At 68.1% G+C, this 20,936-nt stretch overlaps 3 protein-coding genes across 4 annotated transcripts; 2 read left to right on the top strand and 1 right to left on the bottom strand.

The window, feature by feature from the left end:
* Positions 1-12: 12 nt before the first annotated feature.
* SRPK3 (SRSF protein kinase 3) lies at positions 13-9,951 on the top strand. Of its 2 annotated transcripts, XM_051775070.1 has the most exons (16): positions 13-98; positions 1,311-1,371; positions 1,981-2,099; positions 2,195-2,303; positions 2,394-2,481; positions 2,576-2,663; positions 2,794-2,900; positions 3,265-3,424; positions 4,403-4,428; positions 5,337-5,472; positions 6,303-6,542; positions 7,231-7,331; positions 8,035-8,142; positions 8,416-8,485; positions 8,842-8,934; positions 9,732-9,951. In XM_051775070.1, exons 1-16 carry the CDS (start codon positions 77-79, stop codon positions 9,914-9,916), a joined length of 1,713 nt encoding a protein of 570 aa, XP_051631030.1. In that variant the 5' UTR covers positions 13-76; the 3' UTR covers positions 9,917-9,951. The 2 variants fall into 2 exon arrangements, with proteins under 2 accessions (XP_051631030.1, XP_051631031.1); XM_051775071.1 differs by lacking the exons at positions 13-98; positions 1,311-1,371 and adding an exon at positions 1,623-1,734.
* On the bottom strand, positions 9,950-19,072 carry IDH3G (isocitrate dehydrogenase (NAD(+)) 3 non-catalytic subunit gamma). Its single transcript, XM_051775072.1, has 13 exons — positions 18,995-19,072; positions 18,348-18,404; positions 17,898-17,908; positions 17,054-17,152; positions 16,850-16,962; positions 15,923-15,983; positions 15,346-15,478; positions 14,597-14,730; positions 13,888-13,990; positions 13,164-13,310; positions 12,287-12,381; positions 11,718-11,778; positions 9,950-11,586 (listed from the first exon to the last, which is right to left on the bottom strand). Exons 1-13 carry the CDS (start codon positions 19,055-19,057, stop codon positions 11,506-11,508), a joined length of 1,158 nt encoding a protein of 385 aa, XP_051631032.1. The 5' UTR covers positions 19,058-19,072; the 3' UTR covers positions 9,950-11,505.
* A 587-nt stretch (positions 19,073-19,659) lies between these two features.
* SSR4 (signal sequence receptor subunit 4) lies at positions 19,660-20,861 on the top strand (the record flags this gene model as incomplete). Its single annotated transcript, XM_051775076.1, has 3 exons — positions 19,660-19,801; positions 20,556-20,674; positions 20,764-20,861. Coding segments are annotated over exons 1-3 (275 nt in total), but the record flags the coding sequence as incomplete, so codon positions are not given.
* Positions 20,862-20,936: the final 75 nt, after the last annotated feature.

Genomic DNA, 20,936 nt, shown 5'->3' on the forward strand with positions numbered 1-20,936 from the left:
GCCCCTCCCCGGTCGCTGCCCGCCCGCCCGCCCGGCAGGGGGCGCCGCGCGCGGGGAGCGGGGGCGCGCGCGGGGGATGGAGCTGCGAGGGGGGCCCGGTGAGGGCGTGAGGGGAGGGGGGGCTGAGGGGAGAGGGGGGGGGGGTCCTGAGGGGAAATGGGGGGTCCTGAGGGGGGCTGAGGGGAAAGTGGGGGTCCTGAGGGGAAAGGGGGGGGGGCCTGAGGGGGGCTGAGGGGAAAGTGGGGCACCGAGGGGGTCCTGAGGGGGGCTGAGGGGAGAGGGGGGCACCGAGGGGGTCCTGAGGGGGGCTGAGGACAAGGGGGGGGGGTCCTGAGGGGAGTTGAGGGCAAGGGAGGGCACTAAGGGGGGCTGAGGGCAAGGGGGGGCTGAGGGAAAGGCGAGGGGTCCTGAGGGGGGCTGAGGGGAAGGGGGGATACCGGAGGGGTCCTGAGGGGGGACAAGGGCAAGGAGGGGATGAGGGAAAGGTGGAGGGCACTGGGGGGTGTCCTGAGGGGGGCTGAGGGCAAGGGGGGGCTGAGAAAAAGGGGAGAGCACCGGGGGGGGGTCCTGAGGGAAAGGGGGGGCACTGGAGGAGTCCTGAGGGGAGCTGAGGGCAAGGGGGGACTGAGGGGAAAGGGGGGGTCCCGAGGGGGGCTGAGGGCAAGGGGGGATACCGGAGGGGTCCTGAGGGGGGACAAGGGCAAGGAGGGGATGAGGGAAAGGTGGGGGGCACTGGGGGGTGTCCTGAGGGGGGCTGAGGGCAAGGGGGGGCTGAGAAAAAGGGGAGAGCACCGGGGGGGTTCCTGAGGGGGTCCCGAGGGAAAGGAGGGGCACTGGAGGAGTCCTGAGGGGGGCTGAGGGCAAGGGGGGACTGAGGGGAAAGGGGGGGTCCTGAGGGGGGCTGAGGGGAGATTGAGGGCAAGGAGGGGATGAGGGAAAGGTGGGGGACACCCGGGGGGTGTCCTGAGGGGAGGGGGGAGTGTGAGGGGAAATTGGGGGTCCCGGGGCTGGGGGAGGGACTTGAGGGGGTCCCAGAGGGGTTGTGAGGAAAAGGGGGGGGGAGATTTGCGACGCAGGAGGGACTTTGGGGGTCCCGAGAGAGGGTTTTGGGAGGGGTGTTCGGGGCGTTTTCTGAGGGCAAAGGGGACACCTTGCAGTGGGAGGTGGGGGGTGCCTGGACTGGGGGGATTGAGGAGTCCAGGGGGGGGTTCTGGGATGGAACGAGCAGTTCCTGGGGGGTCCCTGGGGAGACAACAAGGTGGGGGGCTGCGATGCAGCAACTCCTCCCGTGACCCCCTCAACTCCCCCAGATCCCGTTAGCAGGAGAAGGAAAAAGCGCAAAAAGGACAAAAAACAGAAACCTCCCCCACGGTGAGGGGGGACACGAGGGGGGGCAGCGGGGTCACGACCCCCCAAGAGCCCCCCGGGACCCTTACGCGGCTGCGGGGGGACACACACACACAGGCAGAGCCCCCTTTCTCGGGCGGGTGCTGGGAGGGGGGGGGCACATTCTGGGGCCTCCCCTCCCCCTGCCAGGGCTATTTTTAGCCCCGCGGGGCCGGGGGGCCTTGAGATCATTTCTATTTTGGGGGGGTGATGTCCCAGCATACCCCGCACCTCCCCCCCCCCCCCCCCGGGGGGTGGGCTCTGGGACCATTCCCTGCTCCTTTGGCCCCCTGCGGGACCACCCTGGGATCCCCCCCCAGCAATGGGGGAGACCCCCGAAGGGACCAGGTATGGGGGAGGGCAGACACTTGGGACCCCTGGAGACCCCCGGAGGCACCAGGTATGAGGAGGGGGGGGACAGATACCTGGAGACCCCCGAGAGGAGCAGGTATGGGGGGGGGGCAGATACCTGGAGACCCCCGAGGGCACCATGTATGAGGAGGGGGGCGGGGCAGACACCTGGGTCCTCGGAGACGGAGGGGGGGGTGTCCAGGACACGGGGGGGGTCCCAGCCTGACTGTCTCCTCCCCCCAGGACCCCCACCCCCCCCGGCGATGTGTCCCCAGAGCCCCCCCCGCCCCTGCTGCCGCTCTCCGAGGCGCTGCTGGGCTCTGACGAGGGGGAGCAGGAGGACCCCCGGGATTACTGCAAAGGTGGGGACCACCACGGGGAGGGGGGTCGGGGTCGGGGTGCCCAGGCCCGAGGGTGCCAAACTGCCCCCCCTCCCCAAAAAAAAACCCCCCTCCAGGCGGGTACTACCCGGTGCGGATCGGGGACCTGTTCCACGGGCGCTACCATGTGGTGCGAAAGCTGGGCTGGGGCCACTTCTCCACCGTGTGGCTCTGCTGGGACCTCCGGTGAGTGCCGGGGAGGACGCGGGGGGGCTCCCCCTGGATTTTGGGTGCCCCCCCCGGACTGTGGGTGCCCCCTCTCCCCTCCCCGGGCAGGCGGAAGCGGTTCGTGGCGCTGAAGGTGGTGAAGAGCGCGCCGCAGTACACGGAGACGGCGCTGGACGAGATCAAGCTGCTGAAATGTGTGAGTGCCCCCCACCCCCCCGGCTTTCCCCCCCCGCCCCCGCGACAGGGGACCCCCAGATCCGCTCCTCTATAACCCCCCCGCGCCCCCCCAGGTGCGGGACTCGGATCCCAGCGACCCCAACCGCGAGAACATCGTGCAGCTCATCGACGACTTCAAGATCTCGGGGGTCAACGGCGTCCGTATCCTTTCGGGGGGGGGGTCCTCGGGGATATGGGAGGGGGGTGGGGGCGGCCCCCCCGTGTCTGCTGCCCTGCGGAGGAAGGTCCCGGGGGGTCCGGGGGCACTCCTTGACTTCCCCCCACCCCCCAGACGTGTGCATGGTGCTGGAGGTGCTGGGCCACCAGCTCCTGCGCTGGATCATCAAATCCAACTACCAGGGGCTGCCCCTGCCCTGCGTCAAGAGCATCGTGCGCCAGGTGAGGGGGGGCCGAGTCCCCCCTGAGCCCCCTCCCCGGGCTCCCTGGGCCCCCAAATGTCCTGCCTGGAGCCTTCCAAACCCCCCCGTGCTCCACTGCCACCACCCCCACGGGAATTTAAGGTGTTCCCTCCAGAGCCCCCCAGTGCCCCTGTGGCCCCTGCCCAGATGCCCACGGGGGGATCTGCACCCTACCCCTGCCCCAAATGGCCCCCACATCCCCCAGACCCCATGGGGAGCTCTTATTCCCCCCATCCCAACGTGCCCTGGCCCCGATATCCCCCCTGCAGGTTGGTTTGGGGGGTGGGGGTTGCACATCACAGGCTGCCCCCACCCACCCTTAATCTGGGGGGCTTGGGGCACAGGTCCTGGAAGGTCTGGACTACCTGCACACCAAGTGTAAGATCATCCACACCGACATCAAGCCCGAGAACGTCCTGCTGTGCGTGGGGGAGCCCTTTGTGAGGCAGCTGGCGGCCGAGGCTGCGTGCTGGGCACGGGGGGGCAGCCCCCCCAGGAGTGCAGGTACCCCCTGACTCCATGCCTGGAGTGCAGGGACCCCCTGAGATCCACCCCATAATGCAGAGACCCCTGAGATCCACCCTACAGTGTAGGGACCCCCTGACTCCATACCTGGAGTACAGGGACCCCTGAGATCCACCCCACACTGAAGGGACCCCCTGATAACTCCACCCCACAGTGCAGGGACCCCTGAGATCCACCCCACAATGCAGGGACCCCCTGATAACCCCACCCCACAGTGCAGGGACCCCCTGAGATCCACCCACAGTGCAGGGACCCCTGAGATCCACCCCACAGTGCAGGGACCCCTGAGATCCACCCCACACTACAGGGACCCCCTGAGATCCACCCCACACTGCAGGGACCCCTGAGATCCACCCCACACTGCAGGGACCCCTGAGATCCACCCCACACTACAGGGACCCCTGAGATCCACCCCACACTGCAGGGACCCCCTGAGATCCACCCCACACTACAGGGACCCCCTGAGATCCACCCCACACTGCAGGGACCCCTGAGATCCACCCCACACTGCAGGGACCCCCTGAGATCCACCCCACACTACAGGGACCCCTGAGATCCACCCCACACTGCAGGGACCCCCTGAGATCCACCCCACACTGCAGGGACCCCTGAGATCCACCCCACACTGCAGGGACCCCCTGATAACCCCACCCCACACTGCAGGGACCCCTGAGATCCACCCCACACTGCAGGGACCCCCTGATAACCCCACCCCACACTGCAGGGACCCCCTGAGATCCACCCCACACTGCAGGGACCCCCTGATAACCCCACCCCACACTGCAGGGACCCCCTGAGATCCACCCCACACTGCAGGGACCCCCTGATAACCCCACCCCACACTGCAGGGACCCCCTGAACCCTCCCAGAACACGGATCCTCCCCAACCCCCCCCCAGGCTGGGGGAGCCCTGGGGGGGCCTGGGCTGAGCCCCCCGTGTGTCCCCTCTGTCTGCAGTGAGCTCTGCGCCCCAGGACGAGCCCGTGAGTGGCTGGGGGGGGGTTTGCACGCGTGTGCTTGCACATGTGTGTGCCCTCACGTGTCCTCACACACGTGTGTGCTGTTCCATGGCCTGACAAACCTGTGTGCTCACGTGTATCCTCACACACGTGTGTGCTGTCCCGTGCTCTTACAGATCTGTGTGCTCTCATTTGTCCTTGCACACGTGTGTGCCCTCACGTGCCTCCTCACACATGTGTACCCTCATGTGCCTCCTGACACGTCCTTACCTGTGTCCATCCTCACACGTGTCCTTACCTGTGTCCATCCTCACACATGTCCTTACCTGTGTCCATCCTCACATGTGTCCTTGCCCGTGTCCATCCTCACATGCGTGCTCACACACGTGCACGTCCTCACACGTGTCTTTGCACGCTTGCTCGCCCTCACACACATCCTTGCACACGTGTGTGCCCTCACGTGCCTCCTCACATGTGTCCTTGCCTGTGTCCATCCTCACACGTGTCCTTGCCCATGTCCATCCTCACACACATCCTTGCACACGTGTGTGCCCTCGTGTACCTCCTCACACGTCCCCACCCGTGTCCATCCTCACACGTGTCCTTGCACACTCGCCTGCCCTCGCACACGCCTTTGCACGCCTGCATGCCCTCATACGTGCCCTCGCACACACGTTTGCCCCTCCCCACACGTGTGCCAGCCCCACGACCCCACAAATCGATTCCCCCCCCAACCCCCGAACCGGGGGCTCCCCCTCAAACCTGAAGCTCCCCCCCAAACCCGAAGCCCCCCCTTCAAACCGGGGGCTCCCCCCCCAAACCCGAAGCCCCCCCCTCAAACCCGAAGCCCCCCCCAAACCCGAAGCCCCCCCTCAAACCCGAAGCCCCCCCCCCAAACCCGAAGCCCCCCCTCAAACGCGAAGCCCCCCCAGGAGCGGCTCTCGCGGGCGCAGCGGCGGCGGCGGCGGCGGCGGCAGCGGCGGCAGCGGCACCTCCTGGCCCAGCGCCTGCGGGACCTGGAGCGGCTGCGGGACACGGGGGGGTCCCCGGGGACCCCCAGCGAGGCCGGTCAGTGCCGGGGGTGGAGCTCGGGGTCTCCTGGGAGGATGGGAAGGGAGGGGGGCGCGAGGAGGGTTTGGTGGTCTCTGGAGGAGACCCGGAGTGGGGTTGGGAGAAGACTCGGGGGTGGGTCCAGGGCGGGTTTGAGAGGCTGGGGGGGTTTGGCCCAGAGGTAAATTGGGGTCCTCGGGGTGGATTTGGGAGTTTGGGGGTTGGCCCAGAGGTAAATTGGGGTCCTCGGGGTGTGGTGGGGGGAGAGCCCCGGGGGTCATTTGGGGTCATCAGGGTGGCTTTGGGAGTCTGGGGGCGGGGAGGTGGCCCAGAAGTAAATTGGGGGCCCCAGGGTGGGTTTTGGAGGAGCTCAGAGTTAAATTGGGGGCCCCAGGGTGGGTTTTGGAGGAGCTCAGAGTTAAATTGGGGTTCCCAGGGTGGGTTTTGGAGTTTGAGGGGTGGCCCAGAGGTAAACTGGGGTCCTCGGGGTCAGGAAGGGGGAGCCCCGGGGATAAATTGGGGTCCCTGGAGCAGGAGGAGCCCCAGAGAATTATTTGGAGGGACCCTGGGGGTGGTTCTGGGGATGCAGCCACAGGTGGGGGTCGGGGGTCCCTGGGAGCTGGGTTTGGGGGTTCTGTGAGGGTCTCGGGGGTCCCTGGGAGCTGGGTTTGGGGGTTCCCTGAGGGTCTCGGGGGGTCCCTGCGGGTCTCAAGCCCCCCGAGGCTGCGGGGGGGCGGGATGTGAAGTGAAACCCGGGAGGTTTGGGGGTGGGGGTGGGTTGGGGATGGTGACGTGGGGACCCTCAGGATTGAGGGGGGGGTGTCTCAAGGTCTCCTTCCCTCCCACAGAAGCCCCCCCGGACCCCCTGGAGGAAGGGGGGGGCAGCCCCCCCAGCGGGGCCTCCTCCTCGGGGGTGCACACGCTGCCGGCCGGGGGCTCCAGCGACGGCTCCTCGGGGGGCTCCTGCGCCTCCGGGGGGGGCCCCCCCCGGCGCCCCCTCAGCCCCAGCTCAGCCTCCGACTCCCTGTTCACCCCCACCTCCAGCTCCCTCATCTCGGGGGGCTCCGAGGGGCTCCCCACCCCCCTCGGTCAGCTGGGGGGCACTGGGGGGATGTGGGGGGGGGCACTGGGGCCATTGGAAGGCACTGGGGGGGCACTGGGGGGGCACTGGGGTCATTGGAAGGCACTGGGGGGGCACTGGGGGGGCACTGGGGCCATTGGAAGGCACTGGGGGGGAGCTGGGGGCACTGGGGGGGCACTGGGGGGCACTGGGGCCATTGGAAGGCACTGGGGGGGGGCTGGAGACACTGGAGGGCACTGGGGGAACACCACAGTCACTGGGGGCACTGGGGGGCACTGGGGTCATTGGAAGGCACTGGGGGGGGAGCTGGGGGGGCACTGGGGGGGGCACTGGGGGGGCGTTGTGGGGTTGGGAGGGGGGAGGAATTGGGGGCAGTTGTGGTGTTGGGGAGGGGGGTTCTAGAGGGGCAATTTGGGGTCCTGAGGGGCAAATGGGGGTGGAGGGGGGGAATGGGGAGGGGGGGTCGTTGGGGTTGGGGAGGGTCCGGAGGGGGGTGTGTGTGTTGGATATTGGGGACTCGAGTGGGGAGTGGGAATGCAAAGGGGGGGCTCTGAGGGGGGACTGGGGGGCGATTGGGTGTGCGGGGGGGGCAGTGGGGGGTGCTGCGTCTCGGGGGGGGGGGGTGGGGTGGTGGGCAGAGAGTACCGAGGTGGCCCCCACCCCACCCCCCCAACGCCCCTGCTGCCCCCTCCCAGGTGTGGGGGGGCTGCCGGGGGGGCAGGAGAACCCCCTGGACCCCCGCTCTGCCCCCCGGCTGCGCATCAAGATCGCAGACCTGGGCAACGGCTGCTGGGTGGTGAGGGGGCACTGGGGGGGCACTGGGGGCACTGGGGGGCACTGGGGGTGGTGCTGGGGACACTGGAGGGCACTGGGGGGGCACTGGGGTCATTGGAAGGCAGTGGGGGACAGCTGGGGACACTGGAGGGCACTGGGGGCACTGGGGGGACACCACAGTCACTGGGGGCACTGGGGTCATTGGAAGGCATTGGGGGACACTGAGGGGGGTGCTGGGGTCACTGGAGGGCACTGGGGGGACACCACAGTCACTGGGTGGACTGGGGGACACTGGGGGGGTGCTGGGGTCACTGGAGGGTACTGGAGTCACTAGGGGGGGCACTGAGGGGGTGCTGGGGTCACTGGAGGGTACTGGAGTCACTAGGGGGGGCACTGAGGGGGTGCTGGGGTAACTGGAGGGCACTGGGGGCACTGGGGGACACTGGGGGGGGCTGGGATCACTGGAGGGCACTGGGGGACACTGTGGGGGGGGCTGGGATCACTGGAGGGCACTGGGTGAGACTGGGACATGGGGGGAGCTCTGGGGACAGGGCTTGGGGGGCGAGGGGGCTGATTTGGGGGTGGTTCTGGGGCCGTTCGGGGCGTCCTGCGACAGCTCTGGGACAGACGAGGGGGCGGGCGGTGGGTTGGGGGTGCAGTGGGTGGTTTTGGGGGGGGCTGATGCCCTAACCCCCCCCTCCCCTTTCCCTCCCCTCACCCCCCAGCACAAACACTTCACTGAGGACATCCAGACCCGGCAGTACCGGGCGCTGGAGGTGCTGCTGGGGGCGGGGTACGGCCCCCCCGCCGACATCTGGAGCACGGCCTGCATGGTGAGGGGGGGGCACTGCCCCACAGACCCCCGGGGGGAGGGGGCACTGCCCCAGAGACCCCCATGATTGGGGGAGGGCTGCCCCACAGACCCTCATAGTGAGGAGGGTGCTGCCCCACAGACCCCTGTGATGAGGGGGCACTGCCCCACAGACCCCCGGAGTGAGGGGGGGCTGCCCCACAGACCCCCGTGGTGAGGGGGGGCTGCCCCACAGACCCCCATGGTGAGGAGGGGGCTGCCCCACAGACCCCCAAGAGCCCTCTGTGCCCCCCAGGCCTTCGAGCTGGCGACGGGGGATTATCTGTTCGAGCCACACTCGGGGGAGGAGTACAGCAGGGACGAGGGTGAGGGGGCACGGGGGGGACAGGGGGGACAGGGGGGGACAGCAGGGACGAGGGTGAGGGGGGACAGGGGAGGGGGTGCAGGGACAAGGGGGATCGGGGGCGACAGGTGAGGGGGGACAGGGGAGGGGGTGGGGGAATGGGGGGGACAGATGGGGACAGGTGAGGGGGTGCAGGGACAGCAGGGACGAGGGTGAGGGGGGTCGGAGGGGACAGGTGAGGAGGTGGGAGGACAGGTGGGGACAGGGAGGGGGTGGGAGGAGAAGGGATGGAAAGGGTGGGGTAGTGGGTGGGGCTAAAAGCGATGGGCGTGGCCCGAAGGGGGCGTGTCCCCTGAGGGGCCCCTCCCGCCCCCCCAGACCACATCGCGCACGTGATCGAGCTGCTGGGGGACATCCCGCGGCACGTGGCCCTGGGGGGGAGATATTCCCGGGAATTCTTCAACCGCAGAGGTGGGCGGGGCCGGGGGTGGGGCCGGGGGCGGGGCTAAAGGGGTGGGAGAGGTGGGACAGGGTGGGAGAGGTGGGACAGGGTGGGGGAGGGATAAGGGTGAGGTGGGGGCGGGGTTATGTAAATGAGGGGGCTGTTGGGCCAGGGGGCGTGGCCACAGAGAAAGGGGGCGTGGAGAGGGGGCGGCAGGTTCCTGGAGGAGGGGTGAGGGGGGGGCGTGTCCTTCTATGACCCCGCCCATGAGCAAAGGAGGGGCTTTGTCCCACCTGACCCCCACCTGAGTGGGCGTGTCCTCCCTTAACCCCGCCCCCACCAACTGTATGACACAGTTGGGGCGTGTCTGTCCCTGACCCCGCCCACTGGGGGAGCAGGGGCGTGTCCTCCAATGACCCCACCCCTTTGCACGGAGTGATGTCACACAAGATCACTTCCCACCTGAGTGGGCTTGTCCTTCCCTAGCCCCGCCCCCACCGGCTGTGACACACCTGGGGTGTGTCCACCCCGACCCCGCCCACTGGGGAGTGGGGGCGTGTCCTCCAATGACCCCACCCCTTTGCACGGAGTGATGTCACACATGAGGACACCCCCCAGTGGGCGTGTCCTCCTCAAACCCCGCCCCCACCCGCTGTGTGTGACACACCTGAGGGGCGTGTCTCTCCCTCGCCCCGCCCACCGGGGGGAGGGGCGCTCCCGCTGCCCCCAACCCCGTTCACGGCGGGCCATCCCACAGACCCCCGTGGGGAGGTCGGGGGGGTTGTTTTTCCCCCAAACCCTGACCCCCCCCGCGCCCCCTCCCCAGGTGAGCTGCGGCACATCCGGCACCTGCGGCCCTGGGGGCTGCGGGCGGTGCTGCAGGAGAAGTACGAGTGGCCCCGGGGCCCCGCGGCCGCCTTCGCCCGCTTCCTGCGGCCCATGCTGGCCTTCGAGCCCGCCCGCAGGGCCACCGCCCACCAGTGCCTGCAGCACCCCTGGCTGCGCCCGTAACCCGCGGCCCCAATAAACGCCTGCCCGGGGCGGTTCGTGCTGGTCCTGGGCTGTTTATTGGGGTGCTGGGGCTGGGTCGGAGTCCTGGAAAGGTTTGTTGGAGTCCTGGGGTGTGTCAGGGTCCTGCAAAGGTTTGTTGTGGTCCTGGGGTGTATCAGGGTCCTGGAAAGGTTTGTTGGAGTCCTGGGGTGTTTATCGGGGTCCTGGGCTGTTTATTGGGTCCTGTGGCTGTGTCGGGATCCTAGAAAGGTTTGTTGGAGTCCTGGGGTGTGTCAGGGTCCTGCAAAGGTTTGTTGGAGTCCTGGGGTGTGTCAGGGTCCTGCAAAGGTTTGTTGTGGTCCTGGGGTGTTTATTGGGGTCCCATGGGTGTCTCAGGGTCCTGGAGGGGATTGTTGTGGTCCTGTGGCTGTGTCAGGGTCTTGGAAAGCTTTGTGGTGGTCCTGGGGTGTTTATTGGGGTCCTGTGGCTGTGTTGGGGCCCTGGAGGGATTTCTTATGGTCCTGTGGCTGTGTTGGGGTCTTGGAAAGGTTTGTTATAGTCCTGGGGTATTTATCAGGGTCCTGTGGCTGTGTCGGGGTCCTGGAGGGGGTTGATGTGGTCCGGGGGTGTGTCAGGGTCCTGGAAGGGATTGTTGTGGTCCTATGGCTGTGCTGGGGTCCTGCAAAGCTTTGTTGTGGCCCTGGGGTGTTTATTGGGGTCCTGTGGCTGTGTTGGGGCCCTGGAGGGGTTTGTTGGGGTCCCGTGGCTGTGTCAGGGTTTGGGGCAGGTCTGTTGTGGTCCTGTGGGTGTGTCAGGGTCCTGGAAAAGTTTGTGGTGGTCCTGGGGGGTTTACTGGGGTCCCGTGGCTGTGTGGGGGTTCTGGAAAAGCTTGTTGTGGTCCTGGGGTGTTTACTGGGGTCTCATGGCTGTATTGGGGTCCTGGAGGGCTTTCTTGTGGTCCTGGGGTGTGTATTGGGGTCCCGTGGGTGTGGGGGGGTCTGGGAGGGCTTTCTTGTGGTCCTGGGGTGTGCATTGGGGTCCCGTGGGTGTAGGGGGGTGCTGGGGGAGTTTCTTGTGGTCCTGAGGTGTGTATTGGGGTCCCGTGGGTGTGGGGGGGTCCTGGAAGGGTGTGTTGTGCTCCTGTGGGGGGTAGTGTGGTCCTGGAGCATATTGTGGTCCTGGGAGTGTCCTGGGGGGTGTCTGGTGGTCCTGGGGGGTGTCCTGTGGTCCTGGGGGTGTCCTGGGGGGTGTATTGTGGTCCCTGGGGTGTCCCAGGAGCTATATCAGGGTCCTGGAGCGTCCCACGATTCCAGGGCTGTGTCTGGGGGGGATCTGGGGGGGTCCTGGAGTGTCCCAGGATTCCAGGGCTGTGTCAGGGTGCTGGGGGTGTCCTGGAATGTCCCAGGATTCCAAGGGTGTCCAGGGGGGTCTGGGGGTGTCCCAGGATTCCAGGGGTGTCCGGGGTGGGTCTGGGGGGATCCTGGAGTGTCCCAGGACTCCAGGGGGGTCCCGGGGGTGTCCTGCAGTGTCCCAGGACTCCAGGGGTGTCCGGGGGTGTCCAGGGGGGTGTCCTAGAGTGTCCCAGGACTCCAGGGGTGTCCCGGGGTCCGTCAGGCCCGTGGCAGGTGGGAGATGATGCTCTGCACGGCCCCCGAGGTCGTGCCCTGTCCCCCGATGTCGGGCGTGTGCGTCTGGGGCAGAGCCGGGGTGTGGGCGGGGCTTCGCAGCCACGCCCACAGGGGGTGGGGTGGGGGTGGGTCACACCCTTTAAAGGGCACCACACCCTTTAAAAGGGGGGGTCTGAGGGGGGGTCTGGACTTACCCGGGGGTCGTCCAGCGAGGCCAGCACGGCCTGGCGGATGGTGGAGGCGTGGTTGTGCAGCCTGAGGGCGGGGCAAAGCAGAGGCCACGCCCACATCAGCAAAGCCACTCCCACTCCCTTTAAACAGCCCCAGCTATGAGGCCCCGCCCTCCAGGTGAAGATACCCAGAGGCTCCGCCCCCTCACCCTGCCCCTCCAATGGGATCCTGTCCTGGAAAAGCTCCACCCCTTGGTTGTGGCTCCACCCCTTGCCCACCCCCTCCAATGAAGCTCCACCCCTTGCCTGTGGCTCCACCCCTCGCCCAACTCATCCAATGGGATCTCCTCCTGCTATGGGAAGCCACACCTCTCCAATCTCCACCCCTTTTTTGTGGCCCCACCCCTCACCCAGCCCCTCCAATGGGATCCTCTCCTGCCGGGGCAGCCCCGCCCCTTCCCCAGCTCCACCCCCCCCAACCCACCAATGGGACTCTCTCCTCCTAAGGGAAGCCACACCCCCTTTTACAAACTGCTCCCCCGGCACGGCCACACCCCTGCGTGGCCACGCCCCCCACCCGAGGCCCCGCCCACCGTAGGTGGTCGAGCATCATGCAGGCGGCGAGCAGGGCGGCCGTGGGGTTGGCGATGTTGCGGTTGGCGATGCTCTTGCCCGTGTTCCGCGTGGCCTGGGGGGGGCACGGGGTGACCCCCACGGCCCAGGGACCCCCCCGGGGCACGGGGAGACCCCCACGCCCTGGGGACACCCCCAGAGCCCCCCAAAAAACATGGGGCATCCCCCCCACACCCTGGGGACACACACAGAGCCCCCCAAAAAACATGGGGTACCCCCCATACCATGGGGACACCCACAAAAACCCCCCCAAAAACATGGGGTAACTCCCACCCCCCCCACGCCCTGGGGACACCCCCAGAGCCCCCCAAAAAACATGGGGTAACTCCCACACACCCTGGGGACACACACAGAGCCCCCCAAAAAACATGGGGTAACTCCCATCCCCCCTTGGGACACCCAGAAAGACCCCCCAAAACACGTGGGGTAACTGCCATACCCTCGGGACACACACAGAGACCCCCCAAAAAACACGAGGTGCCCCCCAGACCCTGGGGACACCCAGAAAGACCCCCCAAAAACCACGGGGTCCAGTGCTCCCAGTGCCCCCAAGACCCCCCTAAAACCTTCTCCACTGCTCCCAGTGCCCCCCAGCCCCCCCTGAAACCTTCTCCAGTGCTCCCAGTGCCCCCCAGGCCCCCTCTAAAACCTTCTCTAGTGCTCCCAGTGCCCCCAAGACCCCCCAGTGCCCCCCAGGACCCACAGTCTCGAACACGACATAGTCGTGGCCGTAGTTGGCCCCCGGGACAAGGCCGGGCCCTCCTGAGGGACCCCCCTAAAATCTCTTCCCGTGCTCCCAGTGCTCCCAGTACCACCCAGTGCCCCCCCAGGACCCACAGTCTCGAACACGGCGTAGTCGTGGCCGTAGTTGGCCCCCGGGACGAGGCCGGGTCCCCCCACGAGCCCGGCGCAGACGTTGTTGACGATGTTCCCGTACAGGTTGGGCATCACCATCACGTCGAACTGCTGCGGCCGCGACACCAGCTGGGCACGGGGGGGAACTGGGGGTTACTGGGAGGGCTCAGGGAGGGGTTGGGGGGGGAACTGGGGGTTACTGGGAGCGCTGGGAGGGGTCAGGGAGGGGTCAGGGGGGGAACTGGGGGTTACTGGGAGCGCTGGGAGGGCTCAGGGAGGGTTTGGGGGAGGAACTGGGGGTTACTGGGAGCGCTGGGAGGGCTCAGGGAGGGTTTGGGGGGGGAACAGGGGGTTACTGGGAGCGCTGGGAGGGCTCAGGGAGGGTTTGGGGGGGAACTGGGGGTTACTGGGAGCGCTGGGAGGGGTCAGGGGGGGAACTGGGGGTTACTGGGAGCGCTGGGAGGGGTCAGGGAGGGGTTGGGGGGGGAACTGGGGGTTACTGGGAGCGCTGGGAGGGCTCAGGGAGGGGTTGGGGGGGGGAACTGGGGGTTACTGGGAGCGCTGGGAGGGCTCAGGGAGGGGTTGAGGGGGGAACTGGGGGTTACTGGGAGCGCTGGGAGGGCTCAGGGAGGGGTTGGGGGGGGAACTGGGGGTTACTGGGAGTGCTGGGAGGGGTCAGGGAGGGTTTGAGGGGGGTGGGATGCACCTGCATGGTGGTGTTGTCCACGATCATGTTCTGGAAGGTGATCTCGGGGTACTCGGCCGCCACCTCCTGACAGCACTGCAGGAACAGCCCGTCCCCCAGCTTCCTGGGGGGGGGGGCAGTGAGACCCCCCAAGGACCCCCTCCCCAAACCCCCCAGAGCCCTCAGAACCCCCAGGACCCCCTTGGAGCCTCCAGGACCCCTGTGGTACCTCCAAGGTCCCTCCCCAAACCACCAGGTCCCTTCGCCCAAAGCCCCCAGGACCCCTCCAGACACCCCCAGGACCTTCCAGGACCCTCCTTGGAGCCCCCAGGACCCCCTTGGATCCTCCAGGACCCCTCTTGGCCCCCCCAGGACCCCTCTTGGTGCCCCCAGGACCTCTCCAGAGCCCCCAGGACCCATCCAAAGACCCCCAGGACCCCTCCGGAGACACCCAGGACCCCTTTGGAACCCCCAGGACATCCCCCAGGACCCCTCCAGAGCCCCCCAGGACCCCTTTGGAACCCCCAGAACCCCTCCAGACACTGCAAGGACATCCCCAGGCCCCCTTGGATCCTCCAGGACCCTTCCAGAGCCCCCCCCCCAGACCCCCCTGAAGCTCCCAGGACATCCCCCTGGAGCCTCCAGGACCCTCCCAGACACCCCTAGGCCCCCCTAGAGCCCCCCCAGGACCCCTTTGAAGCCCCCAGGCCCCCCTTGGAGCCCCCCGTACATGATGTTGGCCTTGTGCACGGCGGTGACGGAGCGCCGGGCGGCGGCGCGGGCCAGCCCGAAGGCGTAGTGGGCGATGCGGCGCGAGCGGCCGGCGGTGATGATCTTGAGGCTCTCCACGACCCCCGCCACGCTCTGCGGGCACGGGGGGGTCAGGGGGGCACGGGGGGGTCAGAGGGGGCATAGGGGGTGGGCATGGGGGGTGTCAGGAGGGGCACAGAGGGTCAGGGGGGAATGGAGAGGTCAGAGAGGACACGGGGGGTCAGGGGAGGGCAATGGGGGTGTAGGGGGGGTCAGGAGGGGCACAGGGGGTGTCAGGGGGGCACGGGGGGTTCAGGGGCACATGGGGGGGCACGGGGGGTGTCAGGGGAGGGCACAGGAGGGGTCAGGGGGGACACGGGGGGGTCAAAGGGGTGTCAGTGGGGTGACACGGGGAGGGGGATCAAGAGGGTATGGGTGACCAGGGTGGGGCCATGGCCTGGGGTGGGGGCACCCAAAGGGGGTGTGGCCCAAAGGGGGTGTGGCCCCAAAGGGGGTGTGGCCCAAAGGAGGTGTGGCTGAGAGGGTGTGGCCCAAAGGGGGCATGACCCGCAGGAAGCATAACCCAAAGAAGGTGTGACCCAAAGGAGGTGTGTCCCAAAAGGGGGCGTGGCCCAACAGGCCTACCCAGGACAACCCGCTCTTAGGGTGTGTCCCCAAGGGGCGTGTCCCCCAGGAGCGTGTCCCCGAGGGGCGTGTCCCCCTGCCCACCTCGTGCTCCAGGGAGCTGTACTCGCCCTCGGTGTTCTCCCGCACGATCAGGATGTCGACGTCGCGGTGCCGCGTCTCCACCCCGGGCAGGCTCTGGCAGTGGATCACGTTGGCGTACAGGTCCAGGCTGGTCCTGCCCACCCCCCGAAAATATGCTAATGAGGGCTCTGCTTCCCCCGGCCACGCCCCTTTCCAGCACTCCCAGTCCCGGCCCAGTGTTCCCAGTGCTCCCAGTCCCGTCCCGGTGTTCCCAGTGCTCCCAATCCCATCCCAGTGTTCCCAGTGCTCCCAGTCCCGTCCCAGTGCTCCCAGTCCCATCCCAGTGCTCCTAGTGCCCCCCAGTGCTCCCAGTCCCATCCCAGTGCCCCCCAGTGCTCCCAGTCCCGTCCCAGTGCCCCCCAGTCCCATCCCAGAGCTCCCAGTCCCATCCCACTGTTCCCAGTGCTCCCAGTCCCATCCCAGTACCCCCCAGTGCCCCCCAGTGCTCCCAGTCCCGTCCCAGTGCTCCCAGTGCTCCCAATGCTCCCAGTCCCATCCCAGTGCCCCCCAGTCCCAGCCCAGTGCTCCCAGTGCTCACCGGATGAGGTTGTTGCGGGATTTGTGGGTGGGGGGCAGGTTGTGGTTGGTCTCAATGTTGCCTGGAAGGGGGGGAAAGAAAGGGGTAAGGGGGGTCCTGAGGGGTCTGGGGGGGTCCCCAGGGTGCCAGGGGCGTCCTGGAAGGGTCCCCAGGGTGCCGGGGGGGTCCAGGGGGCTTCCTCGAGCTAACGGGGGGTCTCTAAGGTACCAGGGGGTCCCAGAGTGTCAAGGGAGTTCAGGGGGAGTCTCCAAGGTTTTAGGGGTCTCCAGGGGGATCCCCAAACTGACAGGGGGGTCCCCAAAGTGCCAAGGGAGTTCAGGGGGGGGTCTCCAAGGTCCTGGGTTCTCCAGAGAGTTCCCCAACCTGACAGGGGGGCCAGAGGAACCCCCAAGCTACCAGATCCAGGGGGTCCCCAAAGTCCCAGGGGTATCCAGGGGGAGTCCCCAAAGTGCCAGGGGTGCCCAGGGGGCTTCCCCAAGCTAACAGGGGACCTGGGAGACCCCCAAGCTCCCAACTCCGGGGTTCCCCAGCCCGGCTCACCCTTGAGGGTGACACTGGATGGCACCAGGGGACTCCAGGGGGGATGTCCAAAGCTAAAAAGGGGGTCCCCAAGGTACCAGAGAGCCCCCCAAGCCCCCAGCCCTGAGTGTTCCCAGCCTGGCTCACCCTTGAGGGTGACACTGGATGGCACCAGGGGATTCCAGGGGGGTCCCCAAAGTACCAGAGAGCCCCCCAAGATCCCAGCCCAGGGGGTCCCCAAGTTAAAACGGGGGTCCCCAAGGTACCAGAGAGCCCCCCAACCCCCAGCCCCGGGGTTCCCCAGCCCGGCTCACCCTTGAGGGTGACATTGGATGGCACCAGGGGGGTCCCCAAGGTACCAGAGAGCCCCCCAAGCCCCCAGCCCCGGGGTTCCCCAGCCCGGCTCACCCTTGAGGGCGACGCCGTTGCGCCGGATGGCCATGATGGCGTTGTGAACGTCGTCCTCGGGGGCCTCGGAGCCCACCCGAACCTCCTCGAAGTCCACGGGGACACAGGCGTGCCTGGGGGGGGGCAGGGAGGGTCCCAAGGGTGCCCCCCAACGCTGAGGGGGGGTCCTCAGAGAGCAGGGGGGAGCAGGGGGGGGTCACCCACCTGAAGACCTCCTTGACGTGCAGCATGAGCTCGGGGCCGATGCCGTCGCCCGGGATCAGCGTCACCGTGTGCCGGCCCCCGTACTTGGCGGGGGGGGGGCTGGGGGGGGGCGTTTTGGGGGGTTGGGGAGGTCAGGAGGAGGTGTCTGTGCCCCCCCAGGCCCCTTCTGTTGCCCCCCTACGTCCCCCTCCCCAGTTGGGAGCCCCCCACCCGCTCTGCACCCCCCACGTGTTTTTGTGACCCCCCTCCCGGGTCCCCTCCACCCCACGATTTTGGGGGCCCCTCCCAGGCTTTTGGGACCCCCCCCAAAGCACCCCCCAATATTTTTAGGGTCTCCCAATCCCTCCCCCCATGCTTTTAGAACGCCCTCATGCTTTAAGGACCCTTCCATGCAACCCCCAATATTTTTAAGGTCCCCTGGGCCATCCCCTCCTATGATTTTGGGGCCCCCCCTATGCACGCCCCTCCCAATATTTTTAGGGTCCCCTGGGTCCCCCCCATGGTTTTAGGGCCTCCCCCATGGTTTTAGGGCCCCCCCCTATACCCTCCCAATATTTTTAGGGTCCCCCAGGTCCCTCCCCCCATGTTTATAGGACCCCCCCATGGATTTAGGACCCTACCTATGCATCCCTCCAATATTTCTAGGGTCCCCCGTGTCCCCCCCCTCCTATGATTTTGGGACCCCTCCCTGCACCCCCCCAATATTTTTAGGGTCTCCTGAATCCCCTCCCCATGATTTTGGGACCCCTCCCATACACCCTCCCAATATTTTTAGGGTCTCCCGGGTCCCCCCCCATGGTTTTGGGACCCCCCCTGGTTTTGGGCCCCCTCCCCAGTACTCACAATGCTGCGCTGCTGCAGGGCCAGAGGTGGGGGGGGAGAGAAAAGGGGGTGTCAGTGACAGATTCTGGGGGGAGACCGGACCCCCCCAGGCCCCCCTCTCACATCCAACCCCAAATCTCCAACCGGGAGCATTGAGGGACCCCCAAACACCCCCCACCACAAAGGGGGGGGCTCAGAGACGTCCCCAGATTGGGGAGAGGGGCTCACAAGCCTCCCATTGCCCCCCCCCCCCCCCCAAAACAGGGGGGGAGATGGGGACCCCCCCGAAAATGAGATGGGAGGGGTTGGGGATCCCCCCACCCAGGATAACAAGCACTTATGACCCCCCCCACCCAGGAGAAGAGGCACTTATGACCCCCCCCCAGGGTGTTGGAGGGTCCTGAGGTATTTGGGGGTGGGGGGGTGGGATTGGGGTAACTCCCCCCCCTCCCCCAAAAAGGGGGGCACTCACGGGGGGGAGGTGGAGCCGCTCGGCATCGTGGGAAATCCAGGCCTGTGGAATCCACACCTGGGGGGGGGGGAACAGAGGCTGTGACCCCCCCCCAGACACCCAAGGACCCCCCTTTGTCCCCCCCCAGGTCCCACGAGCCCCCCAAAGGAGCCAGGAGACCCCCCACCAAAGGACTGAGCCCCCCCCTCCAAGGACCCTGTGACCCCCCGCCCCCCCAGGGGTCCACCTGCCTCCACAAGAGTCCCAGAGACCCCGAATGGACCCCGGGACCCCCCAAAATTCGCCCCCCCCCGGAATCCCCCCCTGGGACCCCCAAGATCCCCCCCCGGGACCCCCCCTTGTCCCCCCTCCAGTTCACGCGCCCGGCCACGCCCCCTCTACAAATATCAGCCAATCACCGCACGGAGCACCACCCCTCCGAGTCCCGCCCACCCGCCCGAGCCGCAACCAATCAGCATGGGTGATCCCGGGGCCGCTCCCCACGCCGGAAGCCAATCAGAGCGCGATCCGCCGCCCCCGCCCCCCGCGCACGCGCCGCTCCGTGAGGGCGCGGCCTCGCGCCGCCGGTGCGGCGGGAATTGAGCGGCGAAAGGGGCCCATTCGGGGGCTCTGACCGGGCCCCGATCAGGCTCCGGTCGGTTACTCACGGCTCGTTGCCGCAGCGCGGCCCGGACCAGGCGCGTCCGCCCCGCCGTCAGCGCCGCCGCCATGATACTCCCCCCGCGGCACAGATCTCGCGGGATCGCAGCGCCCGCCCACACGCAGAGCGGCGTCTCGGCTCGAAGTCTCGCGAGAGCTCGCTCTGCCGTTCCCACCTCTCCCCTTACGCCGCGGCCGCCATTTTGTGCCTTGGAGCGGCCTCGGCGCGACGCGGGAAAGGCGGTGCTGCCCCCGCCGTTTTGTCCCGGAGCGGCATCACGCGAGCGCGGAGCCCTTTATTCCCTAACTGTACTTTGTTTTCAGGGCAAAAAAAATTAAAAAAAAAAAAACACCGTAGCGGGCGGGTAAGACCCCGCGGCCACCGCCCCACACACATCGGTCGCTATGGCAACGCGGGTGCTGCTGCGCATGCGCCAGGGTGGGACGGCGCCTCTCGCCGCCATTTTACCAGCGCGGTCGCGGCTCTGCGCACGCGCGGGGCTTGACCATGGGCGCGGCGCTGCTTGGTCGCGCCCCTCCCATATTGACCACGCCCGTCGTTTTCTCTTGACCACGCCCTATCGCCACGCGGTCACGCCCCCTCCCATTGACCGCGTCCCCCGCGAGGGCCACGTTGCGCGCGGGCCGCGGGCGCGCTCTCTTCCCATTGGCCGGAGGGCGCGCGGACGCCCCGCCTGCCGCGGTCTGATTGGCTGTTGCCGCGCGAGGGGGGCGGAGCCAGAGGGGCCGGCGGAACATGGCGGGTCTGGGGGCGGTCGCGGTGCTGCTGCTCCTGGGGGCCATCGGGGCCCGGGGTACGGGCGGGCCGCGGCCTCGGGGCGTTTGGGGTCCCGCGGCGCTGGGAGGGGTCCCCCGGGGCATTGGGGTGTCGTGGAGGGGGTCGGGGGGGACTGTGGGGTGGAGGATCCCCGGGGGTTGTGAGGTCCGGGGGGCGCGGACTGGGGGTCCTGCAGGGGGGGGGGGGTTGGGGGGTCTCGGGGGTCCCAGAGCATTGGGGTGTCGTGGAGGAATGGGGGGTCCCCGAAGTCCTGAGAGCCGGGGGGGGTCAAGTGGGGAGGGGTCCCTGGGGGTTGTGAGGGATGGGGGGGGCCCCTTGGAGGGTCCAGTGGGGGGTCTTGGAAGTTGTAAGAGCCGGGGACGGTTCAATGGGGGGTCCCCGGGGGTTATGAGAGCCGGGGGGGGGCCTGGGGAGTCCAGTGGGGGGTCCCTGAAGTCGTGAGAGCCGGGGGGGTCTAATGGGGGGGGTCCCTGGGGGTTATGAGAGCCGGGGGGGTCCAATGGGGGGGGTCCCTGGGGGTTATGAGAGCCGGGGGCGGCCAGTGAGGAGGGGTCCAATGGGGGGGTCCCTGGGGGTCGTGAGAGCCGGGGGGGCCAATGGGGGGGGGTCCCGACCAATTGTCCTCGTGGAACCCCCCAATTTCTCCGCACATCGGGGTCCTTTGGGTGGGGGGCGCGGGCGGGGGTCCCCCGACCAGCGGCTCCGGAGGCACCGGGAGGGTCCCGTGAGTGCCGGGGGGGGGTCCCTGACACACAAACCCCCTCCCCAAGGCGAGCCGTGCCCCGAGCCCACCATCGCCCCCTCCTATTACACCACCTCGGACGCCGTGATCGCCTCCGAGAGCGTCTTCGTGGTGGAGATCTCGCTGCTCTGCAAGAACGGCGCCCAGGTGAGACCCCCGCCCACCCCGCGGGGGGGTCCGGGGGTGGGAGGAGGGACCCCCCCCGGCCCCCCCCTGAGCGCCCCCCTCCCCCGCAGAACGTGGCTCTTTACGCCGATGTGAACGGGAAGCAGTTCCCGGTGACCCGCGGGCAGGACGTGGGCAGGTACCAGGTGAGTGGGGGGATTTTGGGGGGGTGTGGGGGCGTTCAGGTGAGGGGGGGGGCTCAGGTGAGGTTGGGGGGGGCTCAGGTGAGTGGGGGGGGATTCTG

The sequence above is a fragment of the Manacus candei genome, unplaced genomic scaffold (assembly GCF_025592945.1).
Source record: "Manacus candei isolate 608988 ecotype Guabito, Panama unplaced genomic scaffold, ASM2559294v1 h1tg000250l, whole genome shotgun sequence".
NCBI classification, from domain to species: Eukaryota; Metazoa; Chordata; class Aves; order Passeriformes; family Pipridae; genus Manacus; species Manacus candei.

Excerpts from the sequence above, each read along its gene's own strand:
- SRPK3 (XM_051775070.1), top strand. The coding sequence starts at position 77 with ATGGAGCTGCGAGGGGGGCCCG. Across the intron at positions 2,901-3,264 it reads TCAAGAGCATCGTGCGCCAG|GTCCTGGAAGGTCTGGACTA; the intron begins GTGAGGGGGGGC and ends CTTGGGGCACAG. Across the intron at positions 4,429-5,336 it reads CTGCGCCCCAGGACGAGCCC|GAGCGGCTCTCGCGGGCGCA; the intron begins GTGAGTGGCTGG and ends AAGCCCCCCCAG.
- IDH3G (XM_051775072.1), bottom strand. The coding sequence starts at position 19,057 with ATGGCGGCGGCGCTGACGGCGGGGCGGACGCGCCTGGTCCGGGCCGCG. Across the intron at positions 18,405-18,994 it reads CCGCGCTGCGGCAACGAGCC|GTGTGGATTCCACAGGCCTG; the intron begins GTGAGTAACCGA and ends CCCCCCCCCCAG. Across the intron at positions 15,479-15,922 it reads TCCCGCAACAACCTCATCCG|GACCAGCCTGGACCTGTACG; the intron begins GTGAGCACTGGG and ends GGGGGTGGGCAG.